The following is a 12762-nucleotide window of genomic DNA, read 5'->3' as shown; positions in this document are numbered from 1 at the left end:
AATGGGTGGTTGTGTTTATACAAAGTATTTTAAAGCAAAGTATCAGTGTCACAAACAGGGTAAAGTATTCCGCGTACGCGACATAATCGTCAAAAGTGTGCAATACCAAAAGGGTTAATTTTGGTCTATGGACGCTGCATGGAAATGTACAAATTTTGTAGCTAAACAAAAATGGAACTGCAGTTTTCGACATTCACATTTCAAGAAGAGTCGAGTGTCTTTGCATTGGTAAATTACACGTTCGGTTCTCATTTGCCTACGATTTATAAATTAACTAATATTCATACAGATAACTCAAACTCTGGAAATGTATACCTTCGATAAGGAAAAATAATATTACTTTTACAAATGCACTTCTGGTTCCACTATGACTCTACGTACAGATACGTGCAAATGTTATGACTAAAACAGAAGACTGCAATTTTCCTCTTTTTTGAATCACGAAGAAACTTTATAATTTGTAAGGACATTTCTAACAAGGATGTACAGTGGTTAGAAACGGAGAAGAAAGTCGTTAGGACGTTCCCTGCGTAGTCTTCTCGATATATTTGTCGCGCACAGCTTCCTGATTAGGTCACTCGGGTGATTTTCTAATCTTGTATCCGTCAGATAGACGTTCAATTCCTTCTGTCATCTTTATCGACTGCAGTTCCTTATACGATGAATTGCAATGCTTTTAACCCAGTTCTTCCAGAGGTTCTCCTCCGTTAAAGTTTTTAAATATATAGTTCTATTTCGATATTGGACGCATTGGTCTTCCTTCCGAAAGAAAGAATCGTTTTAGGGTCCCTGTTGATGTTACACGACCGAAACTTCCGTTCCACTTTCTACACAATTTAACATAAAAAAAAATCTTATGCAGTTCTCATCGGGTAGATTTGATTCTCACTTCTCTAGGACTCGAGTCGGTTTACGAACCTCGGTGTAATATCTCGCCAATTAACACTAGATTCAAAATGACTGGTTTCAACTGCTTTCGTAATAACATTTACTTTAAATTCCATGCCATGTTGTCTGAAGACATTATGATTCTTCAATTCCCTAAAACTCGACTCGGTGTACGAATTCCAGTGTAATATCTCGCGAGTTAAAGATTATGCAACTCTCATCGATAGATTTGACTCTCAATTCCCTAAATGTCAAGTCAGTATACGAATTCCAGTGTAATATCTCGCGAGTTAAAGATTATGCAGCTCTCATCGATAGATTTGATTCTCAATTCCCTAAAAGTCAAGTCGGTATACGAATTCCAGTGTAATATCTCTCGAATTAAAGACTGTATCGGAGAACTCGTGTGCTGTGGAGGTTGCAAAGCGGGTCGACCGATCCAAGGGTTAATCGCAGCTCCGTCTGTTCCCCGGTAAAATCGTAAACAGCTTGGGAATCCGCGAGACGGGCCGGTTTTGAAAATATTTATTCGCGTCACGGTCGGCTCGCGATGCGGCGGTGCTTTCAAAAGCTCAGCAACCGCCCGTAAGTACGTATTATACGCGCGACAATGTGTGGTATCGTCTGTGCACGTGTGTATCGTCTGTGCACGTGCAGGCTCGCAGGAGGGAAAGAGCGGGGCGTATAGTTGAACGGTTGGATACGCGGAGGACAGGGTGCCCTCTTTGCGCAACCCCGAAAGCAATATATCGATGTTTAGCAACCAATAAACGGATCCCTCAAAGAGGGCTTTTACCGTAAAGCGCCCCGTGCTTCGACGTCTCGTTCCTTCCATAGATGTTCCGGCCGCACACGCTCCGGGAACGAGAGATACGTACACGTCAGCGCGGGTGTACGTTAACGGTGGCAACCGAACCCACTTCGGCTTTTATGGCTCAAAGTAAACGCATTTATAGAGCCGTTTTGCCGCCACAGCGTCGACGTAACCTCGCGGCCGACCATTTAACGCCGCTTTTATGATAATGTTATCAATAGCTACCCTCCTTTCCTCTTTCGCGATCGGCCGCCGCTATTTGACGATTATTTACGATTCGTGTCGCCAACGTTCACCTGTCGCGCGGAATAACGCTTGTTCGGTGTCTCTGGGAGGAGGAGTTGCAAATCTTGGGAATCTTGAGAGTTTTGGAAGTCTTGGGATCGAGAGGATGAGAATTGTGGGGGAATTCAATGATTTGGAAGTTTCGATTTTGACGTGAGGCCTTTGGAAAGAATTTTCAGAAACGAGTTCCATCGAGTTGTGTATTCTTATGTTTATTGTAGAAACTTACACTGTAAATAAAAAAAATATTCTTAAGATTGTTATTCGATGTTTCTGGGTGGAAGAGTTGCAAATCTTGGGAATTTTGGGAATTTTGGGAATCTTGAGAGTCTTAAGAGTCTTGAGATTTGAAAGTTTCGATTTTGACGAGAGACCTTTGGAAAGAACTTTCAGAAACGAGTTCCACAGTTTAACTGCCATTTTGATAGAGAATGCGAGAGATTTGTTACGGAGTGTTGTGTAATTTTACATATATCGTAGAAACTTGTACCGAAAATAAAAAAAATATTCCGAAGATTATTATTCGATATGGATCAGACTTCCAAAATTATTTGTATCGTATAATGTCCTCCTCCTTGGCAAGGAATTTTTTTTGGAACATATTTTCGGTCCTTTGCGAGACACTCCATCGTAGCGAGATAAAAAAGACACTCCCTCTGTGTACGATAGTTTCTTACATACAATTTATAAGTTGTCGAAAGGAAAGTACGGAACTAATTTTCGAGACACCCTGTACGAATAAGCGGAAAAGGTCGAGGATGTTTCACGGAGCGAGTTAAACTTTCGCGATGGGTATCGACGGGACTTACTACACGACTATTGGATTTGTTTTTGGTCCGTCGTGGCTATAAGTATAATAACCGTCGTCCATATTTATAAGGAGCCTCGAAGAATAAGTCGCGTTTCATCCGGCCGTGTCCGGCTCGGTATCTTTCGACATTATTGGAGGATCTAATGAAGTCATTCCCTTTCTTGCCCCGGACGGTGGATAGTTTCCCGATTCGAATGGTAATCGAGTGTTTCCACGAGTGTAAGGAATCGTACACCGGCGATTCTTTATCGAGTTCGGCGAGCGTTACAAGCTCGCGTGGATTTCCAAGCTGTACAAGTTAAAATGCGTCTCCCGCGATCGAAATTATACCCTTCATGGGGCGAACATCGTCCAGCGGTCGCCGCGCGGTAGCGCAAGAAATTAAGATGGAAGCCGAGCAGCCTGTGTCGGACATCCTGTCCAGAAGCGTCGCGGTTTTTACGCCCGTGTAATAAAATCTCGTATACTGGTCTCGAGCACCGGACGATAAGAGCCGTGGGTCGAAGAAGGAATCGAGTAGCGCCGGCTGACGGAGGAGAGACCGAGGTCCTTTAAAAGGCTCTCATATTGTCTACGGTATCGCGGCGTCACTCGCAGCTCTCTTCGTAATTCTTCCGTGGAGTAGATCCATGGTCGAAGCAACTCGAACGTCTCAGTTCCCAACACTCTCGACCTACCCTCGAGAACCTTTTTCTCTGGCTCCGCTTAACCCTTGGAATCTCGAATTAACACCTCTCCGCACGGATTCGGATATCGTTCGATCGTTTTAATCTTGTCCGTGTGACGGGATAAATTCCAAACAATCACTTATTAATGAAGGATTCGAGTCGCGGATTTATAAGTATCATACTTGTAAATATTTAGACATTAATTTAAGTAAGTTTTATTTTTGATAGGAAATATTTTTAAGTTAGGTATTGAAATTGTTTCTTGAGTCATTGAATTAAATTTCATGGGTGTAAAAGTTTTAGTTTAAGTTAAGATAGTTTTTTTTACAAAAGAAAGATTAAGGTGTTGTTAAAACTTTAGCTAAATTTAATTTTGGTTCGACAATTATTTTAATGGGTTTTGTATAAGTATTTGGGGTCTATAATATAGTTAAATGTTATATTACAGCGCAGTTAAAAATTAATATTATTATATAAATGTAGATTTTATTTAAAAATTAAGTTTAATAGAGATGAATTTAGTGCCAGCAAATTCGAGTCGCAGTCGTATCCTGATTCGTCGAAGTTGAATCTAGCGAGGATTGTTGAGAGTCGTGACGATCACCTAATCCAAACAAAGAACTTTACTTGAAAATTACTCGGGCTGGAAAAACGATGGGTTGAAAGGGACAGCGTAACGACGTAGCGACAGGTAGACTTCAGAATGTAGACTGCCCTATTCGAGAGCTTGGTGGGTTTATATAAATGTTGTTATCTTAAAGAATAATACGAGCTGAAATGTTTCACACGGTTAGTTTTCGGAGCAAGTCTTATCGGAAGGGTGTTCGTCGAATTCGAGTTTGGGAATCAGGATGCCCTGTTCCGGATGATCCGTGTTGACGAAGCTATTCGTAGAAATTAGATATCGAGGAATTCGTCACATCCGAAAGACTCGAAAACAAGTATCCCAGTCACCTGTACCAAAAACCGTAAATTAAACGCGTAACCCTGTTGAACTACATCCGTGACAAAATTACACCATAGTCGTCGTAGAGCGTATTAACGAACCTCTCCGGGAGCCGGTAAATATTATAAAATATACGTCACGGGGTTTATCTTGGCGATACAACGGATCATTGGGAACATGGCAGTCTCCCGAGGTACTCGATCCTCCATACTGGCGGACGACGTACGCGCGACGCTATAGAAAACGTACGCACACATAGGATCACGGTGGGTGGTGGTAGCAGGGTGGAAGAACGAAGAACGAGTAAAAAGGCGAGAGCATTGTACGAATCAGCTTCCTGGAGGGACGTTGGCAAGAAAGAAGAAAGACGATCCGGATGGAAGAATCGGGGCGGTCGAGTGGGCGAGGGGGGTGGACGAGACGACGGGGGTGACCGCTCGAGAAAAAGAAACGGAACGAACGTAGAACCGAGGGGGTTGTTGGCTATAAGCCCCGGTCGAACCCCGTTGACCAGTGGGCAGTGTGGGCTTGACGTTCACGTACGGTGGTGGCCGCGCGGGGGTAACAGGGAGCGTGCACTCGCGCGACGTTCCAGATTCGCCCACACCCAGGATTTCGGGGGAGAATCCTTGAAAAGCGGAGACCAGGACGCCATTGGCCGCACCGAAAGCTACGTCTGAGCTCGGCCAATCGCGCGCCGGGCTGATAACGGCGGCGGTTCTTCTCTTCGTTCCGCCTCCTCAAGACGGAGCGCTTTTGGCACGGTATATCACCACCGGTGCGCTATATATCGGCCAACCTATATCCCGGATCCACTTGTACGCTCTCCTCTGTACGGATCGACCATCTTCTTTTCTCCGAGAAATTTCCACCCGTCTGGATCGAGTCAACCCCAATTCCCTCGCCCGCCTCGAGGTCGTTCGCTACAGCCACTTCCTCGCGCTGCCATTTCGAACTTCTTGCCTCTCTTCCGCTTCTTTTGTCCCCTTTCGGGGCCACGGCGAGGACAGGGCGCGTCTACGCGCGCCCGAATTATTTTCTCGCCAGTTTCGATGGCTCGCGAACTTTCCGCGTCCCGAGACTTGGGGGGAAACGGCCAGGTGTTCGGGAATTTTAACGTACGCGACTTACGATCTTCCGATTCCCGATACGGATAACACCGATGTATTCGAAGCGATGCGTTTCGACGAACTTGTCGACGAAATTTGCGGGTAACTGGTGCATTGGAATTTTTAGCCAAGGGAGTAATTAGGGGGAGTGGAAATTAATGTGTAGCTAGTGTTTGGAAATTTTTAGCGATATGGTTTTGTAGGAGGGAGTAACTAGGGGAAATGGAAATTAATAGATAACTAGTGTATTGAAATTCTTCGTGAAATGATTTTGTAGGAGGGAGTAACTAGGGAAAATGGAAACTAACGAATACACTAGTGTATTGAAATTTTTAACGATATGATTTCGTAGAAAGAAGTAACTAGGGGAAATGGAAATTAACATATAATTAGTGTACTGAAATTTTTGACCATATGATTTCGTAGGAGGAAGTAACTAGGGGAAATGGAAATTAATAGATAACTAGTGTATTGAAATTCTTCGTGAAATGATTTCGTACCGATTGACTTTTCTTGGAAAGAAAAGGAACGAAGCTAAGACGAACATTAACTAAAGAACAAAAAGTGAGAGACAAAAAGACGGAGAAGTTGGCGGGACGAAATAAAGAAAAATAGGACCGAAGAAACAAAGAATAACAAGATTTAGACGCAGGAGAAATTACAAAATAAACCAGAACTTACCCTGTTACCCTTCTAGTGTAACAATCGGAACGAAGACATCGAAGTTCCTTGTGGAACTTCTTTCAAACTCGTCATCGAACCGACATTTACGAACTTTAAATTAATCCATCGAAAGAACAATGCACCGGCTCGAATTCCAATTACGAATGTAATCTTTGTCGAAAAGACTCCCGTCTCTGCGAAACTTTACAGGGGTTGTTTCGGCGACACTGGAAACACCGTACGCGCTCCGTGTCGTTTTCGTTATTTAAATAAACGTTGCACGGGTCGTTGTACGTCGTCGTTTATTACTCAACGACCGACAAAGCCAGTCGCCGCTGTATCAATTTGTTCCGCGATGTTCAGTAACGCGCGGATGCGGGGCCAATTAAAACATTTATCGCTCGATACGAGCGTCTTTAAAGCCACCGATGCGATTTTAACGAACAGCGATCGAACCGAAGTAAAAACGGACGATGGTCCCGGATAAGAAAATCGACTCGAACCAATAAAATTCTCGACAAATTGACATCGTTACCGCGTCGAGCCTGGGCTCGTGACATCACCGATACCAATATAAATTAAACGTACACACAGTAACGAGACGAGCGGTACAACCGGCCGGGGAATTATTCTACGCGATCACGTACAATATAAACGCAAAATAAAGCGTATTGAAAAATTCTATCTTCTCCCCGCACTCAGCCGTAACCAACGATAAAACTTTATCGCTCGAGAGTGTACCATTCCCAAAGGTAGTATCGTTCTCGTTTTCGGTCTAGCTCGACAATCTTTCCTTCGCTCGAGTTACACTCGCATTGGTTACAATGTTATTTCCTCGATCAATTTCCCCAAAGTTTACTTTTCTCCTCTCTTGGCTCTAGACTCGTCGTTTTCGCGATTAAAACCGGCTCTCGGTACCTATAAATACCCACACCGGTGAAACCGAACCGCAGCGAGCGAGCATCGCTCGAATCGCTCGTACGATTAACACTCCGGTATCGAATATTCCGAATACGCGATTGATTCTTAATTACCCGGCCGAGAGTCCGTGCGAAAACAAAACCGCAACGATCGCCGAGTGGTTTCGCGATTACGGTTCGGTCGGGTTTATCGTGGCGTTCGATCGCAGGTGGTGTCGTTCTTGTCGGTAACATCTTGGTTCGCGTGCAGGTTCCGGTCGAGGTTGTTTAAGCTGGTTCCGTCCTCTTTCGGAGAGAGGAAGGTGCGCGCGAGTCGGTGCCCCGTAAGTGGCGTAATGGGACTGCCCCTTCGGTTGACAAGATAAAGGGTGACGATAAGACCACCGCGTAGGGGTGGTGGGGTGTGCGGCGGGGTGGGGGGGTAGGTCGCGCGAGGAAGGAGGGTGCGTGACGGCGGTGTGCCGCGTGACGCGTGTAATAACCGTAGCCGCGGCTCCTTGCACGCACCCCGTGCCAGAAAACTAAGTGTACACTTACTTCTGTGCTCGGCGCGGCCCAAGGCGTGCACCTTGGGTTACACGACAGGTGCCCGTTCGCCGAGGATTCTCGTGGAAACGTGGCCAGGAACGAACAGGGTAGCCACCGTGCGTGGTTTCTTTGATGTCTCGAGTCTCGGCTCGAGTCGATTCCCGCGACCTGTACGCCTTCTTTCGTGGATTGTGCTCGCACTTTATCAACAGCGGCGTGGTTCACGGACCGGTGTTTCACCGCTGGGACGATAAAGGATTTACGGGGGACCGTTAAAATGTTTATGCCCCACCGAGAACGATTACCACGACCGGTGTTGCTCGGCTCGCGGACGACCGAAAGTCGCGCTACGCGAGGTAGGAAATTATTTTCGAAACTCCGCAAGGGAACACCGAGCAAGCTTTTCCGGAGGGAGGAAACAATGTTTAGAAGGGAATTATAATTAAATTAGGGTAATTGGGTAGCTATTGCGCTCGCGGCGCTGCGTCACGGGACGAGGGTCTCGAACGACCACTCGGATTTCCAACCGAACGATTCTCGAATCGCGTTGCACTTTTCATGGTTTTATAGATATGGGTTGAAAGATCGTTTCAGAAACTTATTTTGATAATTTATTATCTAGTTTTCTCTTTTGAACTACGCGCCAGTGTAGACTCTGGTCCTAACACTTGTGTTTTCAATCGATCCCCGATCCTCGAATTGCGCTATGCTTTTGAACGACTTGTGTACGTTTTCCACACATACAAAAATCCATTTGTATTCCAAGGATTCGTTTCTAGGGTTCTTTCTCTCGTTATCTGTACATCAGTGTTCATTTATGCGTAATTATACTTCGCACGAGGCTAACACCTTTAAGTGTCTCTATACCCAAGTTCTGTAACATTGTGTCGAACAAAGAGGAGGCCAAAATCATTACTCGCGACACATATTTCCGAGAATGTTCTTAATTCGCTGATAAAATGACCTCTAGATCTCCGTTTTTGAACGTTTTGCACTCGTACACTCGCGACATGTGTCTCTAACATTCCTTCTGTTCTAAACGCTCATTCTCCGTACGTAGCCACGTAGACCTAACTTTTTCGAGTCGAACAAAGATGTGGTTACAATCATCACTCGCGACAGGTATTTTTCAGGGCATTATTAATTCGCTTACACAATGATCTCCGAATTGTGCTACGTTTCTGAACGTTTCACACTTGCACCAAGTGTCTCTAATATACCTTCTATCCCAAACGTTCATCATCCGTGCTCAGCAAACACCTTCGTACCTAGACTCAAGTTTTCCAGCACCGAGTCTACAAAGATGTGGTTGAAATCATCACTCGTTTTTGAGGGCATTGTTCGCTCCTAAAATGATCTCTGAATCGCTCTACATTCCTGGACATCTCACACTGATACCATGTGTCTCTAAAGTTCCGTATTTAGACCAAAATTTTTCGAGTCGAACAAAGATGTGGTTACAATCATTACTCGCGACAGGTATTTTTGAGGGCATTATTAATTCACTGACACAATGATCTCCGAATTGTGCTACGTTCCTGAACGTCTCACACTCGTACACTTTCGCCACGTGTCTTTAATATACCTTCTGTCCCAAACACTCATCATCCGTGTTCAGTCAACACCTTCGTACCCAGACCCAAGTTTTCCAGCGAGTCGAACAAAGATGCGAGCAGAATCGTCACCGGTGACACGTATATACGAGAGGCGCCATTAATACGCCACCGAAACGGAACCACGGTTCACGATTCGCGGACGTTTCGCGCAAGAAGCACGTGATATCGTGGGCGGATTGCAAGCCGGTGGGAACACGTTGAAACGGTCACGGCTCATTTGAACCGAAATCCGAATCCAACCGAACGTAAATCGCATGGATATTTTACGGCGTCGCGGGCAGATTACAGGCACAATTACCATGAGACTACATAATTAATAACTCGATTAATGCGCCGAGGCGGAACGTCTGTCCATTGGTGCACGTCACCTCGTCCCGTACGTCCGCTGGTTCGTTTGTCCCGGTCACGATTCGTGATCAGCTATTTACGCCGATTCCCTGTTACGTTGTAATCGGTTATCGTCGTATAATATCGTGCGTCGATCGCTTATGCTCCGTCGTTTCGCGATACGCTCTCTCACGGATCGCTTGCGACCGTGTGTACGTTTAGGCACGCCGCCACCGCCTCTACCGCCTCCACCGCCTCCGCCTCTACCGCCGCCGCGAGGCAAAACTCATTAGCGGCTCCGTTCCATATTCCGGAAGGGAAGTCAGACAGGCTCGCGCACGGTCGCGCATTAATTCCGGGCCTATTGTAGCGAGCTCGAAAATCTGGCAGGCTCGTTTGCCCCGTTCCTGTACCCGTTACACCGGGTACAAAAGGGTCGCCGTGTTTGTATAAATTCGCAAAACGGAACGACGCGACTTGGCTATCCAAGTGACTTTTATTCCAGCGTTGAACGTCGAGCGAGTGTCGTTTCTCTATTTGTTTGCAACGCGCGGTGACACGAGTGGGTTGCGTCGTGGGAAAAATTTTGGTTAGTTTGTGGTTTTAATTTGGAAGAAGAATGGAAGGGTGGTCGAGAATTGAAGAGGAAAAGTGGAAGAGTTCACGTTGGATGAAAAGTAGGTTTGTTGAGGAAGAGTTTTGTTGAGGTTTTGCCATTGGTCTCGGATTAGAAAAGAGGAAGAGTTTGCCATTGGTCTCGAATTGGAAACGAAAAGTGGAAAAGTTCACATTGGAAGAAAAGGAAAAGAGTTCTCTGGTCTTGGAAACAACAGGGAAAGGGTTTGTCGTTGTATGGAAATTAGGGGAAAAAAGTAGAAGAGTTCACATTGGATGAAAAGTAGGTTCGTTGATCTTGGATTGGAAATAAAAGAAGAAGAGTTTGCCATTGGTCTTGGATTGGAAACAAATGTGGAAAAGTTCATATTGGAAGAAAAGCGAAAGAGTTCTTTGGTCTTGGATCGGAAAGAAAAGGAAAAGGGTTTGTGGTTGGGTGGAAATTGGAGGAAAAAAGTGGAAGAGTTCACTATTGGATGAAAAGTAGGTTCGTTGGTCTTGGACATGGAAATAAAAGAGGAAGAGTTTGCCATTGATCTCGGATTAGGAACAAAAAGTGGAGAAGTTCACATTGGAAGAAAAGAAAAAGAGTTCTCTGGTCTTGGAAACAACAGGGAAAGGGTTTGTCGTTGAGTGGAAATTGGGGGAAAAAAGTGAAAGAGTTCACTGTTGGTTTTCAGATTGGAGGAAAAAGTAAAAGAGTTCGTCATTGGTCGGCAATTTGAGAAACACTAGTTCGAAAAGATACATTTTGATGTATAGTATATTGTTCGAAGGTTTCTATCTTTGTCGACTCTCTGAATTCCGATTTGCCGTTTGAAAGGGTGTGTTGGATTTTTTAAAGATTGATTTTTTTCAGAGACACTAGCGAACTCTCGTAAAACGTTGAGCGTCGAGCTCGTTCTGTTTACCTTTTTGTTTGCGCTGGCGATATTGCCGACTCGAGCAACTTGAACGTTGCATCACAGATTGGAGAGAAAACGTGGAAGAGAAGTCGGAAAATATTGCAAGAAATGTTACAAAAACCGTGTAAAACAATTTAGAAGGAATGGTACTGATATTTTCAATCTTAATATGCAACTTAATGCGTTAACTAAGGTACTCACCCGGTGATCAATTTTTCAATAACTCTGGCCAAAGGGCGGTCGAATTGTTGAATTTTCAAAGAAGACTTTTCCAAACTCTACAATTTTTTAAATTCTCGCTCTTGCTACTTCCATACTCCAGAATTCACGAATTCGAGTCCCAGAGTCTCTATAGTTTTCTCAGGGAATCTTTCAGCTGCAAGAACCTCTTCCTTACTATCTAAGAAGTGCAGGGAAAAATGATTCGTTACTCTCGCAAACATAGTATCTTTATTCCGCAAACACAAAAGTACAATACAGAGACAGTCGAGAGACCGTCTTCGAACCTAACCTCAAAGATATTCACGGTTAAACATATCAGGCGTCGGTGCAAAGGCTCCCGAAACGTGCAACCCTTTGCTACTCGCGTGTAATCCACTTATCTCTCGAATCTCGACCGAGCTAACGGTTTCGATTTTCGCGAGAATTTCACGAGTCGAATCGCCGGGGTCACCGTGTACGAAGGTCACCGGTACTCGATAATTGCGAGTTCTCCGTGAACCTCAGCGCAAGCGTCGCTACGTTCCAGAAAGTCGCGAGTGTTTTCGACGCGAGAGATTCACCTCGGCGCGAAGTATACCCGTCTCGACCGTATATCACCGATGTACCGATCAGAGAAACGCATAATACGGTATGCAGAAGTCGTACGTGAGAGAGAGAGAGAGAGAGAGAGAATGCACACGCGTGCGCGCGGGGGCACCTACGAAAAAGAGAGAATCCCAGCGTCGGTCCGGAACGCCAGAGAGACGTCGAACCGGCGATAAATTTCGCGAGAAACGATTTTTTGGACGCGAAAGGTTTATCGCTTCCTCGGTTCGACGCAGCGTCGAGGTCGACGGGGAATTAGAGGGTACGGGTACCACGTATACGGTACGTATACACAGGTAGTCGGTATCGAACATTTATCAGTCGGCCCCCAAGACGGGGAGAGGCTGATCTCGAAAGACAACCCGGCGATTGAGTTACGTTGATTTTATTCCGCATTATTCCGGCCGGCGCGCACCGCGATACGGAAACCGCTCCTTGGATCCGGATCAGTTTTATTTTCCGCGACGGTACGGGTAGCCCGGATCCGCCGCTGCGTGCCGGGGGATTAACGTCATTGCGGTTTTTAAGCAGGCAATTTCCTAATTCGGTTTGCCCCGGGATCCCTGATTTATCGCGGTTCTGTCAGTTATTCCGTACTGCTCGGTGATTTACGACGGGGTTTCCGTTCCCGTTCCCCGAGCGAGCCCGAACGAACCTCTTCTCCTCGGCTTCTTTCTTCCGTGTCTGCAACCGCGGCGACGTTGTTCTCGTTTTCCGCGGACCACTCGCGCGGTCCAATTTTCCCGGTGAAATCCCGTCGTTTGGCGTCGAGATCGCGACGCTTTGAGAAACAGGGCCACGATTCACCCCGGTGGCTAGTTTCGACTCGGGGGCTAGAAAAAAAAGAGAAAAGAAAAGTG

At 45.6% G+C, this 12762-nt stretch overlaps 1 protein-coding gene across 1 annotated transcript in view; it reads right to left on the bottom strand.

Moving 5' to 3' along the window:
- Nucleotides 1-11526: 11526 nt before the first annotated feature.
- Nucleotides 11527-12762, bottom strand: part of LOC143147565 (uncharacterized) — a 320816-nt gene continuing 319580 nt past the window's right edge. Inside the window, exon 5 of the mRNA XM_076312915.1 lies at nucleotides 11527-12735. Within this exon, the coding sequence (XP_076169030.1) occupies nucleotides 12489-12735 (247 nt within the window). The 3' untranslated portion in view covers nucleotides 11527-12488. The remainder of the gene's footprint in view (nucleotides 12736-12762) is intronic.

This window comes from Ptiloglossa arizonensis, chromosome 1 (assembly GCF_051014685.1).
Source record: "Ptiloglossa arizonensis isolate GNS036 chromosome 1, iyPtiAriz1_principal, whole genome shotgun sequence".
Classification (NCBI taxonomy): domain Eukaryota; kingdom Metazoa; phylum Arthropoda; class Insecta; order Hymenoptera; family Colletidae; genus Ptiloglossa; species Ptiloglossa arizonensis.
This window is presented reverse-complemented; position numbering and strand designations above follow the sequence as displayed.